The sequence below is a fragment of the Oncorhynchus gorbuscha genome, linkage group LG08, assembly GCF_021184085.1.
Source record: "Oncorhynchus gorbuscha isolate QuinsamMale2020 ecotype Even-year linkage group LG08, OgorEven_v1.0, whole genome shotgun sequence".
Classification (NCBI taxonomy): domain Eukaryota; kingdom Metazoa; phylum Chordata; class Actinopteri; order Salmoniformes; family Salmonidae; genus Oncorhynchus; species Oncorhynchus gorbuscha.
Genome location: NC_060180.1, coordinates 56419366 through 56446582, shown reverse-complemented (window position 1 = coordinate 56446582; position 27217 = coordinate 56419366). Strand labels below are relative to the sequence as shown.

Sequence of the window (27217 nt, the reverse complement as noted above, 5' to 3'; positions counted from 1 at the left end):
AAATTGGCAGCTTATATTAGATTCAATTAAATATTATTGTAATTTAAGTAATGAGTGTAATCAAACACCTTTCATTCACAAGCAGTGTGATTAAAGTTCCTAGATATAATCATAGACATTTCCCAGACATGGGGGTATGGTGAATTAACGGTTGATTCAAGTCCTTTCAAGGCAAGCTGTTTACTTCTGTATTCTCTATACTTTTTCTGTTAAGCCAACAATCCATATGAAAACTTGGAGGTTAAAACACTAAGTGAAACATGTAATTAAATTTCTACTCTCTCTTGGTTCTTCCGGTAAGTAGGGGGTCTGAAATAAAAGCTTTTAAGAACTGTTCTTCTGTGTACTGTACAGAATATTTGACTGTATAATTTGCCTTTGATTTCAGTTATACTAGCAAGAATTGTGATCTCAACTGGAGAAAAGAGTCATTATAAATTAGCCTCAATCTGCAGAGTATATAGTCCACATGGTGGTCTGCAAATTGGAACATACAGTTGATTACATTTTGGAAAGTGATGGGGCCATCTTGGTACCCTCTCTGAGTCATACATTGCTTTCATCTCTTTCTTTGATATAGCGATGGACATGCCAATGGAACTAACAGCCCTCAACATTACCCCACAAGGAGCTTTACTCCGGTGGAACCCTCCTCTGTCCAGCGTTGACAACTACGTGTTCACCCTCACCTGCTACCAGGGTAGGCGGATTGATTGTCTTCTCACAGCCACGTTTCTCCGCTACAGGGGTGGAGCTGTAGAGTGAGACCAGCTGGACTGGACTCCTGCCAAGTCGGCTCTCAGAGGAAAGTGTCGCACAGCTACATGGAAATCAGCTCAGACATCCGCTTGCTAGTCGATGCAGCTTTCATCAATGTGGCCACAAATTATGGTTCTTCAGCAATGTGTTCTATTGACTCTTTGGTGTGTTCATTAGGTGTCCTTTCTAATTTACTCAGCCAGGCAATGAAAACATTGGCTGAACATTTCTGTTAACCTATTATTTTTCACCATCGACATGGATCCTGGTATTTCTGAGGCAAACCATTTATTACAGGCAATTTATTTAGATATATTGTACAATGTTTAGTCATGCAAACAAATAAGGAATCATGAATTTGAGCTAAATGGATTTAAACTTGATTTATGTAACACCCATAGGAACCGTAATCTACCAACCCTGACCGTGTACATGCATATCCAAGGCAGCCGCTATACATGAATAATTAAGACTCCAAATTGTTTAATGTAATCATAAAAATCAGGTTTGTTTACTATCTCATGTATTCTCCTCATCTAATATGTATTTGTGTTCCTCCTACTCTTGTAGTGACAGCTAATACCTTCCTGGTGGAAGGTGTGAAACAGGAGCACCAGCTTAGTAAACTCAAGCCCAGCACCTCTTACTCTATAGCCCTCTACGCCACCAAGGGACCCTTGACCAGTGGAACCGTCATCGCCAACTTTGAAACACGTATGTTGGTTACTTTACTTGCTTAGTTACTTACCTGAGAACTTGTTCTCAACTAGCCTACCTGGTTAAATAAAGGTGAAATAAAAAAAGACCTCCCAGCTGTTCAGAAGCAACCCACACAGACTGAGATCAGGTCCAGGACATATACAGCGCCTTCAGAAAATATTCATACCCATTGACTTATTCAACATTTTATTGTGTTACAGCCTGAATACAACTCATAACACTCATAATACCCCATAATGAAGAAGTGAAAACATTTCTGCAAATGTATTTCAAATTCAAAACAGAAATATTCCATTTACATACAGTTGAAGTCGGAAATTTACATACACCTTATATTATATTTAAACTCAGTTTTTCACAATTCCAGACATTTAATTCTAGTAAAAATGACCTGTCTTAGGTCAGTTAGGATCACCACTTTATTTTAAGAATGTGAAATGTCAGAATAAAAGAAAAGATAATGATTTCTTTCAGATTTTATTTCTTTCATCACATTCCCAGCGGGTCAGAAGTTTACATACACTCAATTAGTATTTGGTAGCATTGCCTTTCAATTGTTTAACTTCAAATGTTTCGGGTAGCCTTCCACAAGTTTTCCACAATAAATTAGGTGAATTTTGGCCCATTCCTCCTGACAAAGCTGGTGGAACTGAGTCATGTTTGTAGGCCTCCTTGCTCGCACATGCTTTTTCAATTCTGCCCACAAATATTCTATGGGATTAAGGTCAGGGCTCTGTGATGGCCACTCCAATACCTTGACTTTGTTGCCATTTTGCCACAACTTTGGAAGTATGCTTGGGGTCAATGTCCATTTGGAAGACCCATTTACGACCAAGCTTTAAACTTCCTGACTGATGTCTTGAGATGTTGCTTCAATATATCCACATTAATTTCCTCCCTCATGATGCCATCTATTTTGTGAAGTGCACTAGTCCCTCCTGCAACAAAGCACCACCACAACATGATGCTGCGACCCCCGTGATTCACGGTTGCGATGGTGTTCTTCGGCTTGCAAGCCTCCCCCTTTTTATTCCAAACATTACAATGGTCATTATGGCAAAACAGTTCAATTTTTTCTTTCAAGAGAACAGAGGACATTTCTCCAAAAAGTACGATCTTTGTCCCCATGTGCAGTCAAACTGTAGTCTGGATTTTTTTATGGTGGTTTTGGAGCAGTGGCTTCTTACTTGCTGAGCGGCATTTCAGGTTATGTCAATATAGGACTTGTTTTACTGTGGATATACAGTAGATCATTTTGTACCTGTTTCCTCCAGCATCGTCACAAGGTCCTTTGCTGTTCTGGGATTGATTTGCACTTTTCGCACCAAAGTACGTTCATCTCTAGGAGACAGAACGCTTTTCCTTCCTGAGCGGTATGACGGCTGCGAGGTCCCATGGTGTTTATACGTGCGTACTATTGTTGTGTACTTGTGTATAGATTAAAGTGGTACCTTCAGGCGTTTGGAAATTGCTCCCAAGGATGACCCAGACTTGTGGAGATCTACATTTTATTTTCTGAGGTCTCAGCTGATTTCTTTTGATTTCCCCATGATGTCAAGCAAAGAGTTTGAAGGTAGGCCTCAAAATACATCCACAGGTACACCTCCAATTGACTCAAATGTTGTCAATTAGCCTATTAGAAGCTTCTAAAGCCATGACATCATTTTCTGGAATTTTCCAAGCTCTTTAAGGGCACAGTCAACTTAGTGTATGTAAACTTTGTCATACACAAAGTAGATGTCCTAACCAACTTGCCAAAAATATAGTGTGTTACCAAGACCTTTGTGGAATGGTTGAAAAACAAGTTTTAATGACTCCAACCTAAGTTTATGTAAACTTCCAACTTCAACTGCAAGTATTCAATACAATACAAGTATCTAAGAGCTTTCCACACCTGGATTGTACAATATTTAAACGTTATTCTTGGTTACGTCGATCAAGCTCTGTCAAGATAGTTGTTGATCATTGCTATACAGCCATTTTCAAGTCCTACCATAGATTTTCCAGACGATTTTATTTAAATCTGTAACTACGCCACTCAGGAACATTCAATGTTGTCTTTGTAAGCAACTCCAGTGTATATTTGGCCTTGTGTTTTAAGTCATTGTCCTGCTGAAAGGTGAATTTGTCTCCCAGTGTCTGTTGGAAAGCAGACTGATGTTACGTTCTGACCTTAGTTCTTTTGTTATGTCTTTGTTTTAGTATGGTCAGGGCGTGAGTTGGGTGGGTTGTCTATGTTCCTTTTTCTATGATTTGGGATTTCTGTGTTTTGCCTGGTATGATTCTCAATCAGAGGCAGCTGTCATTCGTTGTACCTGATTGAGAACCATACTTAGGTAGCCTGGTTTCCTGTGTTTGTACCATACGGGACTGTTTCGATTTTCGTTTTCGTTTGTTCATTTGTTCATTCACATTGTTATTTTAAAATGGACACTTACCACACTGCACATTGGTCCGACATCACTTACTCCTCGTCAGAAGAAGAGGACAATCGTTACAACTGAACCACAGTTTCCTCTAGGATTTTGCCTGTGCTTAGCTCTATTTATTTGTGTATAAAAAATAAGTACATCCCTATTCCTTTCCAATGACAAGCATACTCATGACATGATGCAGCCACCACCATACTTGAAAATATGAAGAGTAGTACTCAGTGGTGTGTTGAGTTCGATTTGCCCCAAACATAACGCTTTGCATTCAGGACATGAAGTTCATTTCTTTGCCACATTTTTTCAGTTTTCCTTTAGTGCCTTATTGCAAACAGGATGCATGTTTTGGAATATTATTATCATGTACAGGCTAACTTCTTTTCACCCTGTCATGTAAGTTAGTTTTGTGGAGTAACTAGAATGTTGTTGATCCATCCTCAGTTTTCTCCTGTCAAAGCCATTAAACTCTGTTACTGTTTTAAAATAACCATTAGCTTCATGGTGAAATCCCTGAGTGGTCTCCTTCCACTCCGTCAACTGAGTTCGGAAGGACACCTGTATCTTTGTTAAGACTGCCTGTATTGATACACCATGCAAAATGTAATGAATTACTTCACCATGCTCAAAAGGATATTCAATGTCTGCTTTTATTTTACCCATCTACCAATAGATGCCCTTTGCGAGGCATTGGAAAACCTCCCTGGTCTTTGTGGTTGAATCTCTGTTTGAAATTCACTGCTCGACTGAGGGTAATTACAGATAAATGTATGTGTGGGGTGTAGAGATAAGGTAATCATTAAAAATTCACGTTAAACACTATTATTCCAAACAGAGTCCATCCATGCAACTTATTACAGTGTTTCCTCCATTAAAAGTTGTGTCATACTGTAGCACACCTTGTAGGCTGCTGGAGCATTCCGTGGCATGTCATTTAATTGTCAGCCATTTTTTCTGTTATTGCAAGTTAGTGCTAGTTTGACCACCAGAGGGCATCTTTGAGAAGCATTTGATAGTCTTCCATTTTGGCATTACTAGATAATTGAAACCCTTTTTTGTAATAACATAGTATATGGGATTGATTTTAAGAAATTTGGCTTAATTACTTTTATCAATATTATGGTGTTTTTTTCCAAAAAAAAAAAAAACGAAACCCTCAGGGTTATGGCGCTGTACAGCGTGACGGTCGGGAGTAGGCTACAGCAGGATTGGAGGATTCTAAATTGTTTGCCTTCATCAGAAAACTTTGTTCCAATATTTCTGTAAATCAGTGATATTTATTCCCACAGTAATTCATCATGGATCCATAACTAATTCAACATCTGCATGTTGAAAATAGTATTTTTATCATAATTCCTTACATAAGGGAGAGCAGTGTCTGTACTAGAGAATGCGAGCATGCAGGAGACTGGGGTAGAATTCCTCGATGGGGAGGAAAAGTACGCTGTCCTTGTAAATAAGATTTTTTTCTTAACTGATTCCATGTGAGTTATTTCATAGTTGTGATGGCTTCACTATTATTCTACAATGTAGAAAATAATACAAATAAAGCAAAATCCTGGAATGAGAAGTTGTGTCCAAACTTTTAACTTGTACTTGCTTAATTAATTTGATTAATATTATGGTGTTTCTATTACAAGAAAAACAAAGATCCCTCTGGGTTTCCATTAGGATGGAACGGAAAATATGTCACTGTATAACGTGACAGTCAGAAGTACATTACTGGGCTATTTAGCAAAAGAATACCTGTGTCTTGCAGGCAGGGCACGTGGGAGGCCGGGGTTCAATTCCCCGATGGGGAGGAAGAAGTAGGCTGTCCTTGTAAATAAAAATGTGTTCTTAACTGACTTGCCTAGTTAAATAAAGGTTACACTAAGAGCATAACATTTCTGCACCCTAATTTTCTAATTCTAGTCTAGCCAATACCCAAACATTAGATTAAGTGAAATTGATTTATCAAGACTAGTCCCATGCTTGTCTCAGAGCAGAGCAAAATGGTGCTAAAATAGTTGCAAGCTATTGCTTCAAATCCTATTGCTTCTAACTTCAATATGCTCTTTAAAGAAATTAGACCTACACCACTTTTAACAGCACATTACTCAACACTAGTGAGACTCATTTCACCTATGGTAGTCCTACAGTATATCTAAAAATATATATTTTTCAATGACGTGTCTCTCTGCCAATAATTACATTTAGAGGATTGGAGGATTCTAAATTAATATCTAAGGGGCATTTTCTGTTAGGATCTGTGAGAATATCTGAGAATATCTAAAGGACTTTAATATCATTCTAAATTCATTAATTATAATTATTATAATAATCTCTTTGTTTAAAAAGTAACAATATTTTGGAGATTTCGTTTTTATTTAACCTAGAGTGATTGAGAAAGCCTATTCTTGAACATGGGATGTGACATTTTTACTCCTGAACTTGTTTAGGCTTGCCATAACAAAGGTGTTGAATACTCATTGACTCAAGAAATTTCAGCTTTTCATTAATTTGTAATAACATAATTCCACTTCAATGTGGGTTATTGTGTGTATGCCAGAGATACAACATCTGAATATAATACATTTTAAATCCAGACCATAACACATCAAAATGTGGAATTTCTGAATCACATGTTCAAGAAGCTGCACAGACAGACTACTCAGAGAAAGGCAGGCTACCTGGAGCTACTTGAAACTTGCTCCCATTCAATTAACGGGTGCCCTTTTACACCTCCCAGATAAAGTTTGTCTTATTAGCAACAGGAATCATTGCCCCTCTTACTGAGGCCCTTGCAGTGGCTGACCATGTTTCTACTCCTGTTATACAGTGTCCATATTAGGACAGCCTCAGTGAGGCTGTCCTAATATACCACCTTACTCCTAGCTAACGACCTCCACAAGCCAATGAGATCATACATACTCTACGGCAGGGGAGGGAGAAGAGGAGGGTAGAAAATGGTCTAGTTTAGTTTAGTTGGGGCTCTAAACTTATTTTTGAGACAAAAATTCTCTGTCAGCAGCAGGCCATTAATATCCCCAAGGGAGCAGAGCGGCAGAGTTTTATCCAGTCTGCACAGTGCTGGAGCTACATGAACATTTTCAGAACATGTGGGTTGTTGCTCTACCTCTGTAGAGTACAAAAACGTATTCCCAGAAAAAACAACAACCAGTACTTTTTTCTGGCTTTATTTTTGTCTTGTGTCTTGCAGTAAAAGTCTCCCTAGAATGAGGGGAAATTCCCCAATGTTTAATCAAACAGTGGCCTTTGCAAAACTTAATTTATTGACACTGTTTTTGGCTAAATGAATTTGTCTAAAGTGTCACAGGCCATTGGCTTTGCTATTCCAGTGCCAGCCTTGTTGTCTGATGTTGACACATAATCACTGGATGGGATGGCGATATTCACCAGACTTTATTGGGCTTCTTTGCTCTTAATTTGCATCTCATGAAATGTTTTTGATGTGCTTATGCTTTGTTTCACTGGCTGTTATGCTCTGATAAATAGTTCCAGTGTTGATGACCTGTTATGAGCATGAAGTTTTTGGTTGACTCACTTTCTAAAAGACTTGACCAGTGAGAGATGTTATTCACAGAAGTTTTTATGTTTCTTCCAAATAACTAAAGCTTGGTTTAGTATCCACCTGAACCAGTGCATTGGGATGAACTTTATAATTGTTTCTTGAAGGAAACATGTTTATTTTGTCTCAGTACAATGCATACAGGAGTAATAGTAATAATAATTCATTACTGCCCTTGCCATATAGAGGTCTATTGAGACACCTCTATATTTGCATGTGGCAAAACTATAGAACATTAGAATGTTACAGAACGTCCTATTGTAAAGAGTGTTAACACTCCTCAGAGTGCAGGTATACTGTAATTAAAGAGAGGGAATGAGAGAGAGAGAGAGTCGAGAAAGAATTGACCGAGATCAGAGAGTGAGAGAAAAGAAACAAGAGAGAAGTGTAGGCATTGTGATGACTGAAAAAGCTTCTGAGATGTGCCCTCGGACGACATGAAAATGTTGAATCAGTGTCCATCACGATGAAAGGGGGATGAAAGGGAAAGGAAAGATAAACACTCTCTCAGGCATTGCAGTCATGCTGAGGAGAGTGACAGTCTCTCCTGGAAGAGGCAGTCAGGTCAGTTGTGGACATCCACATCGTTATTTTCTCTCGTCGGCACTACTGCAGTGTTGAGATGTCATTGCATCTCATGTAGAACATCCTTCTGTCCTGAGGCTATCAGTGGTAGAACACGCTGTTGATTACTGAACTGTCATAGATCCCCCCCCCCCCTAAAAACACCTGAGGACAACAGGAGGAGGGAGATATGAAAATGAGAGAGAATGGAAAAGGAGTGCATGTATCAGCTATCTAGATGTGAGAGGAGGATAGGGTCTTGGGTAAAAATCTTCTGTTTGGAATGGCTAATTCTTTTTTAGCGTGAATTTTCAGCAGATAAAACAGTTATGGATGCTGGGTAAAGGACATGAGAATGCATGTTCAGAAGGGTTACTTCAACTAAGGTCCGCTAGAGGGGGGTCATCTGATTAGGAGAGAGACCATAATTGGGCAATATTTACAATTTAAGTACCGTATATGGATTTTAAAAATTGACCACCAGACATAATGATTTGATCCAATGGAACTGTTATGTGATAATCTGCTATTTGATTGGTCCCCTGTAGCCATGGACGCTCCTCTGAACCTGACGGCTAGCGAGGTGAACCACCGCAGTGCCCTCGTCTCCTGGCAACCGCCCATCGCAGACATCGACAACTACATGCTCACATACAAGTCAGTGGACGGCAACAGAAAGGTAAGTAGAATACAGTAGGTCGTATCTAACTTCATCAAGAAGAGCTTCCAATCACTCTCACACAGACACACACTGAACTGTATAATCAGGCCAAAGAAGCTCACATGGGGAATTGAGATGTAGCGCTGTGACGATCATGGAATTTTGGATGATGGTAATTGGCCTGCCAAATGACCACGGTCACCATATATACTTTTTTAAACAGTTGACCATTTTACATTTCAGCTAGGATCAATAACCATACAAATTCCCGTCTGTCCCTGTTCATTCCACCCAAAACATTTTTGACTTATTTTATTTTCATGAGGGTTTTCATCCACATCTGTCAGTAATGTTTTTAATGTTTTTTTTTTTCTTTTACACGGTTATACTGTAATTGTGCCAGCCCTATTGATATGAGCCATAAGTGTTATGTGTAGTGTTTTCAAGCTGCCAAAATACTAGCCTGGTCCCGGATCTGTCTGTGCTCTTGTCTTCTCCATTGCTGACATTGTCAAGTCAAACATTGGCATGACAATGAATTAGTGACAAGGAGTTAGCATCATAGCCCAAACATACAGGCTACCAAAATACTGCCTTTGTCTATGAATTTCCAATCTAAATCACACACTGTAGCCTGCTGTATCAAGCCAAACGTGCTCACAGGAGATATGATTGATAATATATGAGCCGTAATGTGAGTGTTTACCGGTAGCGTTTTGAAGCTACCAAAACAGTGGACATCCTGTATCTCCCAGACAAATTGCCCCTTAATACAGGCCCATGCAGCTCTACTCCACAGTGGATGCCCAGGCAATAGAGCCATTTAGATCTTTTAATTTGCCTCCTGGAACATTTTTCATTTTAATAAAAGTCTTTGATGTAGCTGGGTAATAATAATAAAGTAGATTAACCGGTCTATTCTGATGCAATACCTCAATTAATGACTCACCAGGAACAATTCACCCTGATATTCTGCAGCAGATATCTCTCTCAACTAATTACATCATACAGACGGAGCCCAAGGATACGTCCCAAATGGCAACCTATTCCCATAGGGCTCTGGTCAAATGTAGTGCACTATAAAGGGAATAGAGTGCCATTTGGTACGAAGTCACAGAAAGAGCTCAAGACTGTACTGTACTCACTGTCTTCGTCTTTTCTATATCTTTCAACACACACACACACACACACACACACACACACACACACACACACACACACACACACACACACACACACACACACACACACACACACACACACACACACACACACACACACACACACACACACACACACACACACACATCTGTTAAGATACATGTGTTTTACTATATTGACCTTTTTTGTTGCTTGTGTTTGTCCAGTGGGTGTCAGTCATGCACAGAGGAGTTGGTTTAAGTCACAGACTATGTTTCTCTGTTTGAGTTCATTTCTGTCCGCATAAATTATTCCCAACCTCCTCTCTCTGTTAATATAATGTTCATATTCAACACAGCAATCTGTTTTAGTTTGGTTATGAATCATATGTTGACCTTCCAGATCAGAGCAATACTAGATTATATACAGTAATTAGGCAACCTCTATTGTAAATGATTCCTTGTACATGATCAACAATTCCAAACATGCAAATATTTTTATTACTAACAAGTCTTTCAAACAAAAAATAATAATCTTTACAAAAAAACGACAGCGAAACAGTGTAAGGTGTAAACATTGTGAGAGAAACATCAATTAAAGAGCGGCTTTAACTGCATAATTCATCCAACAAATTGCCTTAAAAGGTGTGACTTTTCCTGGCAGCTCTTTATAGCACCAGTGTCTGATAAGGTCCTTTCCTCTCCTCAATCTGTGATTTAAGTTCTACTTTTTAACTCTAAGAAAAACACAGGACAGAGTTGTATAAGGACCAACAACACTGAATAATGAATTCAACATGTAAATTGGCCTCACCTACATTTTTCATTTCTGTAGATGTGCCTGGGTGCTTTTGTTGTTTGTTGGTACAGTAGGAGTCAGAGTCCCCTCTTTGGTCTACTGTCTGCGGTACAATTGTTCGGATTGTATCTAGATAAAACAGTTTGCTGTACCGTATCCACTCATAGTGTGTGTGTGTGTGTGTGTGTGTGTGTGTGTGTGTGTGTGTGTGTGTGTGTGTGTGTGTGTGTGTGTGTGTGTGTGTGTGTGTGTGTGGGGGGGTACTACAGGAGCTGATCCTGGATGCCGAGGACACTTGGATCCGTCTGGAGGGGCTGGCAGAAACCACAGAATACACTGTGAGGTTGCAGGCTGCCAGGGGATTAGAGACCAGCGGAATCGTCTCTACGGCCTTCACAACAGGTAAACACACACACGCATGCAAGCACACAGATATACACACACATTTACCATTTATCCCCATATCCACAATCTCTATCTAAAGTCCAATCCCATATTCAATAAGCATCTCAGAGTAGGATAGCTAATCTAGGATCAGATCTCCCCTGTCTATACAATCGTATTCACTATGATCCTGTATCAGCAGTCCTATATAAGCAGTCCTACTATGACACACTTTATGAATACTGCACCGTCCTGGTGATTCTCCATTGTGTTGAGCTGATCTCATGTGCTCTGTTCTCCTCCTCTCCAGGAAATCGTCTGTTTGCCACCCCCCAGAACTGTGCCCAGCATCTGTTGAACGGGGAGTCCCTCAATGGCGTCTACACCATCTACATCAACAGAGATGCCAATCAGGGAGTGCAGGTCTACTGTGATATGACCACAGATGAAGGAGGCTGGATCGTAAGTGTCTCATAGCAAGACATTTACCTTGCAGACAAACCCAACAACACCCAACACTTCAGTGAAAAGGGTGCCATTTGGGACTGTACTTTATCAAAATGTTGGTAGAATAAAGTTTTGTCACCTAGTCTTATCTTTATCTGTATCTGTGTTTCAGGTGTTCCAACGTCGTCAGAACGGCCTGACAGACTTCTCCAGGAAGTGGAGTGACTACAGGGTCGGCTTTGGAAACCTAGAGGATGAATTCTGGCTCGGTAAGACTGTTTTCTTGATGACTCATCTCAACCCCATAACACTTTTTCGGAGGTACTTTGTATCTAGCTCTCTAGAGAGGTACCCCCACTTCTGGGATAGAGAATGTAGTTTGAATTGTACACTACTTAAATACATGCTCCAGTACTTTGGTGACTAAGAAAGTATTTTTAAATACCTGGGCTGGATGTGTCAATGTGTAGTTCATGCATAAGCTATGAAAATAATTACTGTCACAACTCAATTTGCCACGAAATCCATAGTTTGTAAGCGACTGTTTTCCTGAAGTTGGGCCTTACCATTTAATTTTAACATTTATTTCACCTTTATATAACCAGGTAGGCCAGTTGATAACAAGTTCTCATTTACAACTGCGACCTGGCCAAGATAATGCAAAGCAGTGTGACAAAAACAACAACAGAGTTACTCATAAACAAACGTACAGTCAAAAACACAAAATAAAAGAGAAATTGAAAAATCTATGTACAGTGTGTGCAAATGTAGAAGAATAGGGAGGTAGGCAATAAATAGGCCATAGAGGTGAAAATAATTACTATTTAGCATTACTACTGGAGTGATAGATGTGCATATAATGATGTGCAAGTAGAGATACTGGGGTGCAAAAGAGCAAGAGGGTAAGTAATAATGTGGGGATAAGGTAGTCGAGTGTGCTATTCACAGATTGGCTGTGTACAGGTACAGTGATCAGTAAGCTGCTCTGACAGCTGATGCTTAAAGTTAGAGAGGGAGATTTAAGACTCCAGCTTCAGAGATTTTTGCAATTCGTTCCAGTCATTGGAAGCAGAGAACTGGAAGTAAAGGCGACCAAAGTAAGTGCTGGCTTTGGGGATGACCAGTGCAATATACCTGCTGGAGTGCGTGCTACGGGTGGGTGTTGCTATGGTGACCCATGAACTGAGATAAGGCGGGGCTTTACCTAGCAAAGACTTATAGATGACCTGGAGCCAGTGGGTTTGGTGACGAATATGAAGCGAGGGCCAGCCAACGGGAGCATACAGTTCGCAGTGGTGGGTAGTATATGGGGCTTTGGTGATAAAATCGATGGCACTGTGAATAGTGTTGGGGGCTATTTTGTAAATGACATCACGGATGTCAAGGATCGGTAGGATAGTCAATTTTATGAGGGTATGTTTGGCGGCATGAGTGAAGGAGGCTTTGTTGCGAAATAGGATGCCAATTCTAGATGTAATTTTGGATTGGAGATGCTTATTGTGAGTCTGGATGGAGAGTTTACAGTCTAACCAGACATCTATGTATTTGTAGTTGTTCACATATTCTAGGTCAGAACCGTCCAGAGTAGTGATGCTAGTAGGGCGGGAGGGTGCGGGTAGCAATCGGATGAAGAGCATGCTCTTAGTTTTACTAGCATTTAAAAGCAGTTGGAGGCCATGGAATGAGTGTTGCATGGCAATGAATCTCATTTGGAGGTTTGTTAGCAAAGTGTCCAAAGAAGTTCCAGATGTATACAGAATGGTGTCGTCTGCGTAGAGGTGGATCAGAGAATCACCAGCAGCAAGAGTGACATCATTGATATACTGTATACAGTGAAAAGAGTCGGCCCGAGAATTGAACCGTGTGGCACCCCCATAGAGACTGCCAGAGGTCCGGACAACAGGCCCTCCGATTTGACACACTGAACTCTATCTGAGAAGTACTTGGTGAACCAGGCGAGGCAGTCATTTGAGAAGCCAAGGCTATTGAGTCTACAGGTAAGAATGTGTCACAAATTTTCCCACATTCCCCCCACATGGACCAGCCCCCTAGCAATTTGAGTTGTAGCCAATGAGCTTCAGCACTTGGCATTTGAGTGACAGCTAGCAAGAGGTCTGCCCAGCGTTATCCAATAAGGTTGCAGGGTGGGCCCAACAGCTCAGTGGACACAGCAGAGAGAGAGATAGAGAGCAATGACGTGGTGCACGTAGTACGCAGTTTTCAGGGGACCACTTTTGGCTCGGGAGTACTTTCAGAACTACAGGCTAAAAAGTACAGAAGAAACGCTTTAAAATAGGAATAGGAGGCTCTTGTGTTTGTGTTGCAGTCTGCTTCTGCTTATTTTCTCCCAGAGCAGGGTTAACAGTTGACCTCATTTACACATTTGTTTGTACTTTGTCTCTCTCTCTCTCTCTCTCTCTCTCTCTCTCTCTCTCTCTCTCTCTCTCTCTCTCTCTCTCTCTCTCTCTCTCTCTCTCTCTCTCTCTCTCTCTTATATTTATATTTATATATATATATATCTCACACTAGTTCTGTGATTTATTAATGGATATATTCTGCTCTCATTTCTCACTGCATGGTAATTGTTTTTCATAAATTCTCTGATTCTGAAACAAAACAAAAGGCACGCTCCTTTGATGCACTGTGAAACATTTCTGCAAATCTCATTATAATAGCCATAATTATATTCATTAGAAAAGCTGTTTCTTCATGGGCCAGTTTTCATGTTATTGTTTTGGAAATAGATAAAAGATTGTACCCATGAATACTTCATAACAGAGATCCCGACCTTGAGAAATACTTTTGGTACTTTTAATTAGAAAAATAGAATGACAAGACAGTCACTTTCAGAACCCAAATCTGTCTGTTTGATAAAAGGATTGTTAATTAATTTAACCTTTAGAACATTAGAGTCTTGATGACCCTGCATTTACATCAGAGCGTTCATCCATGCCTCTTTCTATATCAGTAAATGCCACTAAGCCCCTACCCAGGCTGTACCACATTTACTAGTGACACACAGATCCTGGTAAACGACTATGATTCATGACTCATTCCTGATTGGTAAAAGCACTTCTCATCCAGTAAATATCCCTTATGACTTCATTGGTTTCATTTCCCCTGACTCAGTTCTGTGTTCACTCCTGCTGGCAGACCCATTCTGCGCCCCAAATGGCTGATCAGGGGTGCATTCATTCTGCCGATTCTGTTCAAAAAAAGTTTCTTAAACGGTAGTAAACAGAACAAAACTGGGATAAACATACCTGAATTTGTCCAGTAGAAACTCTCGCGTGCAACTATTGGACTAATGATTACACCCTATATCAGCTAGATGCAAGCAAGAGTGTGAAAGGCGGTAATGAATGTCACTCTCTGTCCATGTGTCCGAATTTGTCCTTCGACCTGTGTGCACCTACATTGTAAACTTTCATTCATAGGCTAGGTAGTAGCAAGCTCACGATGGGTATAGCGAACAATTTGAGCATCTTGTAGTAGCCTAAACCTATCAGTGTTACATTGAACTGGGTGAATGGAATATGAATGAGAGTCATCCAATATACTGTCATAGAAGTCAGGCCCTCAAAAAATCCTCTTCCCTCATCTTAAACGGCAGTGACCGCCACTGGTAATAGATAGATATGACCATGAGAGGAGAATAGTGGTGCTCCCGGAGGACAGCATAGTGGAGCTTCAGATGATGTAAGCACACAGCACCTGACCTTATCTACAACATCCTGTAGTACAGGGAGACACAGTAGCATTTGGTATTGCTCATTTGGAAGAGCTCTATCTACTGGGACACTTAAGATTACGATTTGCTCACACAGAAGAAACGGGAATTAGCGGATGATATTATCAGAGGCCGTTTTTTTGTTTTAAAGCCCATTTTTATTACAGTTGGGGCGCTATCCATTAATCGGACTCATTGACCTGTGACTCTGGCCAAATATATTGTCCATTTGAGGTCGTAATATAAAGAAATTGATGCAGTTGTGCAATATGCAATTATTATTGCACTTTTTAATTTGCCCCCTCATTTCTGTGGAAGTGTAGGAGTAAGATGGCTAATAAAATTATAAGAGATGTTAATTTAGGAGATAAAATTTGAACAGAATACAGCCTCTGAGTGCATTTTTAATCCTGCTGGCAATTTGTAATGAAGAACTAAGCTATCTAAGCGATGAAGAGCAGATGATTCTGCGATGGCAAATCTGAGTTCACTCAATGTTTAACACATCTTATTACAGCAATTTCTTTTCCCCTGTCACCACCAAGTGCCTTCTTTGCTTTCTAATGCCGACTGTATCTTTTGCTGACATATTGAAGACCAAGCCCAGTTTTGCTCTGGTTCAGCCCAATGCTTATCATCGGAAGCTTGACAGCTTCAAAAAACTCCCATCTGCTATCATGAGGCATCTACAACATCATATGATTTTCAGCTTGAGGTTAAACAGGAAACATCCATGCCAAGCAGGAAGGTTTGTTATCTTGGGAAAGATGGGTATAATCTCACTGGTCCTTATCATCACAGCCTGGCTAGGCTCTGGGCTGGCAGTAGCAGCAAGGCCAAATCCGCCACAGACTGTTGACTGGAAGATATGGACACTTTTCACCATCTGACCACTTCCTGTTATCTCTACATGTCATTTGCTGTGTGCATCAGTTTTAACCATGTCAAGGTGCAGGTAGAAGTTCATTTTAGACTTGAGTAAGTGACCGTTATCTTTTGAAATGAGCAATGATTTTATATACATACAGTACCAGTCAAAAGTTTGGACACACCTACTCCAATGTTTTTTTATTTGTTTTTACTATTTTCTACATTGTAGGACGAAAGTGTAGACATCAAAACTATGAAATAACACATATGGAATCATGTAGTGACCAAAAAGTGTTAAACAAATCAAAATGTATTTTATATTAGCCACTCTTTGCCTTGATGACAGCTTTACACACTCTTGGCATACTCTCAACCAGCTTCAATTAACAGGTGACCCTTGTTAAAAGTTAATTTGTGGAATTTCTTTCCTTAATGCAAATCAGTTGTATAGTGACAAGGTAGGGGTGATATACAGAAGATAGCCCTATTTGGTAAAAGGCCAAGTCCATATTATGGAAAGAACAGCTCAAATAAGCAAAGAGACATGACAGGCCATCATTATTTCAAGACATAAAGGTCAGTCAATCTGGAAAATGAAAAGAACTTTGAAGATTCTTCAAGTGCAGTCACAAGCGCTATGGTGAAACTGGCTCTCATAAAAACCTCCACAGGAAAGGAGGTCCCAGAGTTACCTCTGCTGCAGAGGATAAGTTCATCAGAGTTACCTGCCTCAGAAATTGCAGCCCAAATAAGTGCTTCAAAGAGTTCAAGCAAGACACATCTCAACATCAAATGTTCAGAGACTGTGAAACATGCCTTCATGGCCGAATCGCTGCAAAGAAACCACTACTAAAGGACCAATCAGAAGAGGAGACTTGCCTGGGCTAAGTAACACGAGCAATGGACATTAGACAGGCAGAAATCTGTCCTTTGGTCTGATGAGTCCAAATTTGAGATTTTTGGTTCCAACCACCATGTCTTTGTGAGAAGCAGAGTAGGTGAACGGATGATCTCTGCATGTATGGTTCCTGCCTTGAAGCATGGAGGAGGTGTGTTGGTGTAGGGGTGCTTTGCTGGTGACACTGTGGTCAATTTATTAAGAATTCAAGGCATTCTTAACCAGCATTCTGCAGTGATACGCCATCCCATCTGGTTTCCGCTTAGTGTGACTATCATTTGTTTTTCAACAGGACAATGACCCAACACACATCCAGGCTGTGTAAGGGCTATTTGACCAAGAAGAAGAGTGATGGAGTGCTGCATCAGATGATCTGTCCTCCACAATCACCCGACCTCAACCCAATTGAGATATTTTGGGATGAATTGTACTGCAGAGTGAAGGAAAAGCAGCCAAAAAAAGTGCTCAGCATATGTGGGAACTCCTTCAAGACAGTTGGAAAAGCATTCCAGGTGAAGCTGGTTGAGAGAATGTCAAGAGTGTGCAAAGCTGTCTTCAAGGCAAAGGGTGGTTTCTTTGAATAATTACTACATGATTCCACATGTGTGATTTAATAGTGTTGATGTCTTTACTATTATTCTACAATGTAGAAAAAAGTAAATATAAAGATTAACCTTTGAATGAGTAGGTGTGCCCAAACGTTTGACTTGTTATATATATATACATATACACACATACACACATACACACATACATACATACATACATACATACATACATACATACATACATACATACATACATACATACATACATACATACATACATACATACATACATACATACATACATACATACATACATACATACATACATACATACATACATACATACATACATACATACATACATACATACATACATACATACATACATACATACATACATACATACATACATACATACATACATACATACATACATACATACATACATACATACATACATACATAGACAGACACAGTGCACTCGGAAAGTATTAAGACCAATTTCCTTTTTCTACATTTTGTTAGGTTACAGCCTTATTGTAAAATGTTTGAAAACATTTTTCCCCTCATCAATTTACACACAATACCCCATAATGCTGAAGCAAAAATCAGTTTATATAATATAATATAACATTTACATAATTATTCAGACCCTTTACTCAGTACTTTGTTGAAGTACCTACGTTTACAGCTTCGAGTCGTCTTTGGTATGACACTACATGCTTAACACACCTGTATTTGGGGAGTTTTTCCCTTCTCTGCATATGCTCTGTCAGGTTGGACGGGGAGCGTCTCTGCACAGCTATTTTCAGGTCTCTCCAAAGATGTTGGATCGGGTTCAAGTCCAGGCTCTGCTGGGTCACTCAAGGAAATTCAGACTTGTCCCGAAGCCATTCCTTCGTTGTCTTAGCTGTGTGCTTAGGATCATTGTCCTTTTGGAAGGTGAACCTTCGCCTCAGACTGAGGTCCTGAGCGTTCTGGAGCAGGTTTTCGTCAAGGATCTCTTTCTACTTTAATCAGTTCATCTTTCCCTCGATCCTGATTAGTCTCCCAGTCCCTGCAGCTGAAAAACATCCCCACAGCATGATGCTGCAAACACCATGCTTCACCGTAGGGATGGTGCCAGCTTTCCTCCAGACGTGACGATTTACAATAAGGACATAGAGTTCAATCTTGGTTTCATCGGACCAGAGAATCTTGCTTCTCATGCATTGAGTCTTTTAGATGCCTTTTGGCGAACTCCAAGCGGGCTGTCATGTACCTTTTACTGAGGAGTGGCTTCCATCTGGCCACTCTACCATAATGACCTGATTGGTGGAGTGCTGCAGATATGGTTGAACTTCTGGAACATTCTCCCATCTCCACGGAGGAACTCTAGAGGTCTGTCAGAGTGACTATGAGGTTTCTGGTCACCTCCCTGATCAAGGCCCTTTTCCCTGGATGTGTTCATTTCGGCTGGGAAACCAGCTCTAGGAAGAGTCTTGGTGGTTCCAGACTTCTTCCATTTAAGAATGATGGAGGCCACTGTGCTCTTGGGGACCTTCAAGGCTGCATAAATGTTTTGGTACCCTTCCCCAGATCTGTGCCTGGACACAATCTTGTCGGAGCTCTAAGGACAATTCCTTCAACCTCATGGCCTGTCAACTGGGACACCTTATATAGACAGGCGGTGTGCCTTTCAAATCATGTCCAATCAATTGAATTTACCACAGATGGACTCCAATCAAGTTTTAGAAACATCTCAAGGATGATCAATGGAAACAGGATGCACCTGAGCTCAATTCCGAGTCTCATAGCAAAGGTTCTGAATGCTTATATAATAAAGGTATTTATTTTTTTTTTTTTTTTCGAAAAACCTGTTTCCACTTTGTCATTTTGGGGTAATGTGTAGATTTATGAGGAAAACATTTATTCAGTTAATTTTAGAATAAGGCTGTAATGTAACAAAATGTGGAAAAAGTCAAGGGGTCTGAATACTTTCCGAATGCACCATATATACTACATGACCAAAAGTATGTGGACACCTGCTTGTCGAACATCTCATTCCAAAATCATGGGCATTAATACGCAGTTGGTCTCCCCTTTGCTGATATAACAACCTCCACTCTTGTTGGAAGGCTTTCCACTAGATGTTTGAACATTGCCGCGGGGACTTGCTTCCATTTAGCCACGAGCATTCGTGAGGTCGGCACCGATATTAGCCGATTAGGCCTGGCTCACAGTCGGCGTTCCAATACATCCCAAAGGTCTTCGATGGGGCTGAGGTCAGGGCTCTGTGCTCTGTGCAGGCCAGTCAAGTTCTTCCACACCAATCTCGACAAACCATTTCTGTATAGACCTTGCTTTGTGCACGGGGCATTGTCATGCTGAAACAGGAAAGGGCCTTCCACAAACTGTTACCACAGAGTTGGAAGTACAGAATAGTCTAGAATGTCATTGTATGCTGTAGCGTTAAGATTTCCCTTCACTGGAACTAAAGGACCTATCCCATGAAAAACAGTACCAAACCATTATTCCTCCTTGACCAAACTTTACAGTTGACACTATGCATTGGGGCTGGTAGCGAACTCCTGGCATCTGTCAAACCCAGATTTGTCCGTCGGACAACCAGATGGTGAAGCGTGATTCATCACTCCAGAGTCCAATGGCGGCGAGCTATACACCACTCCAGCTGATGCTTGGCATTGCGCATGGTGATCTTAGGCTTGTGTGCGCCTGCTCGGCCATGGAAACCCATTTCACGAAGCTCCCGAGAAAATAGTTATTGTGCTGATGTTGCTTCCAGAAGCAGTTTGGAACTCAGTTGTGAGTACATTATGCACTTCAGCACACGGCGGTCCCATTCTGTGAGCTTGTGTGGCCTATCACTTCACAGCTGAGCTGTTCATAGACATTTTCACTTCACAATAACAGCACTTACAGTTGACTGGGGCAGCTCTAACAGGGCAGAAATTTGACTAACTGCCTTGTTGGAAAGGTGGCATCCTATGACAGTGCCACATTGAATGTAACTGAGCTCTTCAGTACTGGCCGTTCTACTACCAATGTTTGTCTATGGATATTGCATGGCTGTGTGCTCGATTTTATACACCCGTTAGCAACAGTATGGCTGAAATAGACACATCCACTAATTTGAAGGGGTGTCCACATACTTTTGTATATAGTGTGTATACACAGTACCAGTCAAATGTTTGGACACTTATTCATTCAAGGGTTTTTCTTTATTTTACTATTTTATAGTATAATAGTATAATAGTGAAGACCCCAGTGTGACGGAAAAGCCGCCAACAGGTGCTCAGTGTATGTGGGAACTCCTTCAAGACTGTTTGAAATGCATTCCAGGTGAAGCTGGTTGAGAGAATGCCAAGAGTGTGCAAATCTGTCATCAAGGCAAAGGGTTGCTACTTTGAAGAATCTCAAATATAAAATGTATTTTGATTTGTTTAACACTTTTTTGCTTACTACATGATTCCATATGTGTTATTTCATAGTTTTGATGTCTTATTCTACAATGTAGAAAATAGTAAAAATAAAGAAAAAACCTTGAATGAGTAGGTGTGTCCAAACTTTTGACTGGAGTGTATGTGTAATATTTGTGTGTTTTTGTCTCTTCTTCAGGTTTGGACAACATACAGAAGCTCTCAGCTCAAGGTCGCTATGAGCTCCGGATCGATATGAAGGATGGCCAGGAGTCTGTCTACGCCAGCTATGACAAGTTTGCCATTGGAGACGTCAGGAATCTGTACAAACTCAGGATAGGAGAGTACAACGGCACAGCTGGTGAGCGCTTATGTACACTCTATTCTATGTGGTGCTGATTTAAGACCAATCAACTGTTCTATTAAACATATATGATCTCTAACAGCCAAGACATTTTTATTTATGTTACCAGGCAAGTCAGTTAAGAACAAATTCTTATTTACAATGACGGCCCAGGAACAGTAGGCGAACTGCCTTGTTCAGGGGCAGAACGTCAGATTTTTACCTTGTCAGCTCGGGATTTGATCTAGCAACCTTTTGGTTACTGGCCCAACGATCTAACCACTAGGCTACCTGCCGCCCCACTGAACAATAAAAGCCTTATCCCCCATCCCTCAACACTTGGCTCTAGCCCTGTAGTATTATACGCTTCAGACTGCCAGTCATTTGCTGGTTCCGTCAGTTCAATTCATTTTTATTCCCTGTCACAGGGGACTCGCTGAGCTATCACCAAGGCCGTCCCTTCTCCACCAAGGACAGAGACAATGACATCGCCGTGACCAACTGTGCTCTGTCCTACAAAGGAGCCTGGTGGTACAAAAATTGCCATCGGGCCAACCTGAACGGGAAATACGGCGAGTCGAGACACAGTCAGGTTGGTGTCCCTGTTATCATCCGCACTGGGACTGAGCAGTGGGACTGAACAGCTGCCTCAGCTTACCACTGTGATGACTGGAATTAAAGGCCACACTCTGTGAGATTCCCAGTCATTTCCATTAAAGACGTAAAGACAACTTTAAATCTCTTACTGCTTTCCCAACAGTGTGATATTTGTCACAAGTAAGAGTCTTGTAAAGAGCTTTTGATGAGACTACTACAGAAGCCTTGCAACATTACACAGATCAGCAGTTTCCAATATAACCTTTTGATGACATGAAATGATCTCAGACATAAAAAGAGGAACTAGCTACAGAGAACTACTAAAATAAAGGAAACACCAACATAGTGTCTTAATAGGGCATGGGACCACGAGCTGCCAGAACAGCTTCAATGTGCTTTGGCATAGATTCTACAAGTGTCTGGAACTCTATTGGAGGGATGCAACACCATTCTTGCATAAGAAATTCCCTAATTTGGTGTTTTATTGATGGTGGTGGAAAACGCTGTTTCAAGGGCCACTCCAGAATCTCCCACCGGTGCTCAATTGAGATCTGGTGACTGAGACACACGTACTCGCTTGCACACGCTCACACACACACACACTTTAAACCCCCTATACTCCTTTGAGAATCTTCTTTCAAAGTCACTGAGATCTCCTCTTCTAGCCATGGTAGCCAAAATAATGGGCAACTGGACTTATTTATACATGACCCTAAGCATGATGGGATGTTAATTGTTTAATTAAACTCAGGAACCACACTTGTGTGGAAGCACCTGCTTTCAATATACTTTGTATCCCTAATTTAATCAAGTGTTTCCATTATTTTGGCAGTTAACTGTGCATTGTACTGTAGGTAAGATAAGAATGTCTGAATTAGTTTTTATCCACTAATTGAATTATGGTCTACAATGACCATAGTGAGTTCAAACCACAAATAGCATTGAAAATGTCCACACATTTTTCTGAACAGCACAATGGGCAATTTTAGAAATACCACTAAGGTTGGTCTGAGACAGCTGAGGATACAGGAGACAGCTGAGGAGACAGGAGACAGCTGAGGAGACAGCTGAGGAGACAGGAGACAGCTGAGGAGACAGGAGACAGCTGAGGAGACAGGAGACAGCTGAGGAGACAGGAGACAGCTGAGGAGACAGGAGACAGCTGAGGAGACAGGAGACAGCTGAGGATGTCACATTTGAATTAGAAGTGAACTGAACATTGAGGACAATATCCATATTAGACATACTGTATAAGTCATATAGTAAAGTTTGTAGCGTACGCACATCCTTGATAAATGAAGTGCACTGTACATATTCTAAGAAAACCACGTTGTGTAATATCAGATATCTTTGTTTCTGAACACGGTTCTCTCTTGATCCTACATTTTGTCCTCTCTTCATCCTATACAGGGTATCAACTGGTACCACTGGAAGGGCCATGAGTTCTCTGTCCCCTTTGTGGAGATGAAAATGAGGCCGTTCAACTACCGCAGCATCAGTGGCAAGCGAAGGAGGTCCACTCCTCCAGAATAAACCCCTACACCTTACCCCTCAACCCCAATCCAGCTTGCTGTTCCTACTTTTACATAAGGCTGAAAGACAAAAGGAGGAGCTATGCAATTTATACAAAATTTGAATGACAATGGTTCTGTTAGCTAGCCTAGATATCCAGACTGAACTCAGCTCTTTTTCATGTTTGTTTCACAATCCATTTAGTCTGGATTTTAAGGCTATCTATTTGCTAAAATTGGGGGGTAAACCATAAGGTTTTTGTGTTTAGTTATTTGCCCTGTCCTGGAAGGTGAAGAGATGAACTCAGAGTAGCTGTCATGATCTTCTCTCTATCTATACAATATAAGTACATGAGAGCTAGGATTATTTTCCCCATTTAAAAAAAAGTAATTTTAACAAAATTCTATATGCCCGTAAACAAGTAAGATATCTCTATTTTTATAACTGATATTGTAACAAAGTTAATTTATTACATGATATAATTTGATGCCCTGTTATTGATATTTGTTGTTGAAATAGCAACCCTCCATGATTTTCATAGTCAAATGCCTGCATGGAGAAATTCATTGGACATTGACAAAAACATTGGCACTCATAATGAGCCAATCAGCATTAGCAATCACCAGGCTACACACCAGCCTGTAGCAGTGGATTCAACATCAGCTATTGATTTATTTATTTATGTCCATTTGTCCAATTTGCTTTTGAATATACAATAAAATCCCAAATCCACACCCTTGTTGGAATGGAAGAAACAGGATCATCAAACAATAGCTGCTCAACTTGAAATGTATAGGCCTACACTCCAGTGCCCATTTAGTAAGAAAATAACAGTGAGCAAGTTATTTGCGCTGAGGTAATACATAGTATGACCATTGTCATTCAATACTTGTCTTTACACTGCCCTGCATAACTCAAATATATAACATTGTTAACCAATATTCACATACGGTATTCTCCATGAGGAGATTCCAACTGAAGATCCTGTTTAGGAATTAATTCTCTCAAATGTTTCCCCGCTATGTTACTTGCATTGATGGTGCTAATAGTTCTGACATGAAACCAAAGATTTGCTGAAGAGAAAATGTGCTGTCGACAGAGCTCTCTTTCTTTGTAGCCTCATCATTACCTTAGCAGATGTTTTTGTCATCCTCGGTTTTAGGCCCAGCAACAATTCTAATGGTTACTTTGTGAACGTTAGTTCTTTGTCAGTATTTTAGCAAATGATTTGAAATTGATAAGCTCATTTACTGTATGTTGGTGTTCGATAGTCGTCCTGTACGTTATACAATCCTCCTGTCTCACCCGTATTTAATGTTAACTATGTTATGCCACCAGTGCAAGTAACACTTGACCTGCTGAAGAGAACCCCTCATGTCCTCGATGTACATTTGATGGATACACTGTAATCCTACTTATCCAATACTTTTCATCAAATCGTTTAACTGTATTGTTCTCCTTAGTTGTTTTTATTGACTAATTGACAAATATTTTCATTCAGATATGGCTTAAATACCCTCACCCAATCTCTACAAACTGTAACAACCACACAGTGGGTCATAATCATTTTGTACATTTTATGTCGTTCATTGTCCTTTAGACTTGATGACTTGAAACAATGGTGATTCTCCATCCTATAGACTACTGGTACTAATATATCCATATAAGAATTAGGAGGAGGAGACATATTTCAGTATTTACCCTTGTAGATGCAGAGTAATATAGAAGCATTAAGAAACGCTGATACTACTTCCCCTATTGTTCTAACCATAGTTGTTAACACAGACTTGTTTTGAAAAGGGGTGAGCCTACTGCATGCTAACAATCATGATCAACACCTCCATGGTAACAACAAACGTGTCATCAGAATCTGCATCGTTGGGAAGGGCTCTTAAGCAAGCATTTCACAGTAAATGCCATACCCTTTGTATTCAGCGCATGTGACAAATAAAATGTGATTTGATTTTGATTTACTTTTGAATTTAAATGTAGAAATTCTCCTCTGAATTCTGCTTGTCAAGTGACTGTTTCAGATCTGTTAATGCAATGCATCTCCCAGAGCAAGACATAGTGTTTTCTTTTTCACTAGAATAGGATGTGTACTTATTTATTAACTACTTAGACTAACTTTGCTTCATGGCACTTTGTGCAAGGAATGAGAGTGATGAAGCTCTGTAGATAACAGATGGAATGTATGTAACATAAGAGATATCACTTTTGTCAAACGCTGGTGTGCCCGAATTGTAATCCAAATGCTTACTGACTCCTGCTCTCTTTCACAGAAATCTGAAATTAATGAATTGTCAGTCAATCAATCAGAATGACAGTCTTATTTTGCAAAGCCTCAAGCTTGGTCAAGTGAAGTGTTCTGATTATCCAGAAGATTATCCAGAAGTTGATGCAGGCCTATTCCAAGCTGTAGGACAGGTATACTGTAGTTCTTATTTATGTTATGATTCCTTTCAGTAACTTAACCTTTTCCTTCACACCCCTGGTTTAGCAGGGCTGTGTGAAATGTGCACACACATTAAGCTAGTTGTCACTATTTAAACCTCCAGAATCTCTTCCAAGAATTCAAGTTGAGGTCTGAGCTGGAAAAGTATTGAAAATGCAGTGATTAAATACCCTTACCTGTTTTGATATGGTTTCAGAGGAGCCTAAAGAGAGAATATCTACAAAGAACTACAATTTTGATTGAAAGGTATTAGAGTATTAAGATACTGTTATCTTGTGTTTGGCTTACGATCTAAAAGCACATCTAACTATTGAAGGGAACCTCAAGTGCAAATGCATGTAATCAATGGTGGCTGAGAAAATGCTGAGTGCTAAAGATTATAAACAGATTGAGAGATACCGAGGAGGAAAATAAATGCTCACTAAAAATGTTTTGTCTGTAAGAAAGGTAATAGAATTTAAATATGCTGAATATAAAGTTGTTTAATCATGTATTTACACTCCAGGACAACACTTTGCACATGCACTAAATTGTCAAAAGTATGTGGACACCCCTTCAAATGAGTGGATTCAGCTACTTCAGCCACACCCATTGATGACAGGTGTATACAATCGAGCACACCACCATGCAATCTCCATAGACAAACATTGGCTGTACAATGTACCGTACTGAAGATCTCAGTGACTTTCAACTTGGCACCAACAAGTCAGTTTGTCAAATATCTGCCTTGCTACAGCTGCCCCGGTCAACTGTAAGTGCTGTTATTGTGAAGTGGAAACGTCTAGGAGCAATAACGGCTCAGCTGCAAAGTGGTAGGCCATACAAGCTTACAGAACAGGACCGCCGAGTGCTGAAGCGCATAGCGTGTAAAAATTGTTCAACCTTCCAAATTGTTCAACCTTCCAAACTGCCTCCGGAAGCGACGTCAGCACAGCTTCAGCACAACTTCATGAATTGGGTTTCCGTGGCCGAGCAGCCGCACACAAGCATAAGATCACCATGCGCAATGCCAAGTGTCAGCTGGAGTGGTGTACAGTCCGCCACCATTGGACTCTGGATCAGTGGAAACGCATTCTATGGAGTGATAAATTAGGCTTCACCATCTGGTAGTCCGACGGACAATTCTGGGTTTGGCAGATGCCATGAGAACGCTCCCTGTCTGACTGCATAGTGACAACTGTAAAGTTTGGTGGAGGAGGAATAATGATCTGGGGCTGTTTTTCATGGTTTAAGCTAGGCCCTTTAGTTCTAGTAAAGGGAAATCTTTAACGCCACAGCATGCAATGACATTCTAGACAATTCTGTGCTCCGAACTTTGAGGCAACAGTTTGAGGAAGGCTCTTTCCTGTTTCAGCATGATTTCAGGTCCATACAG

General features: G+C 40.4%; 1 protein-coding gene across 1 annotated transcript in view; it reads left to right on the top strand.

The window, feature by feature from the left end:
- The window catches only part of LOC124041869 (tenascin-R-like), a 150868-nt gene extending 124371 nt beyond the window's left edge, over positions 1-26497 (top strand). The window contains 9 exon segments of the mRNA XM_046359955.1: positions 581-700; positions 1330-1473; positions 8589-8719; positions 10909-11041; positions 11334-11485; positions 11643-11739; positions 21135-21296; positions 21707-21870; positions 23286-26497. Of these exon segments, the coding sequence (XP_046215911.1) occupies positions 581-700; positions 1330-1473; positions 8589-8719; positions 10909-11041; positions 11334-11485; positions 11643-11739; positions 21135-21296; positions 21707-21870; positions 23286-23408 (1226 nt within the window). The 3' untranslated portion in view covers positions 23409-26497.
- The last annotated feature ends 720 nt before the right edge of the window (positions 26498-27217 follow it).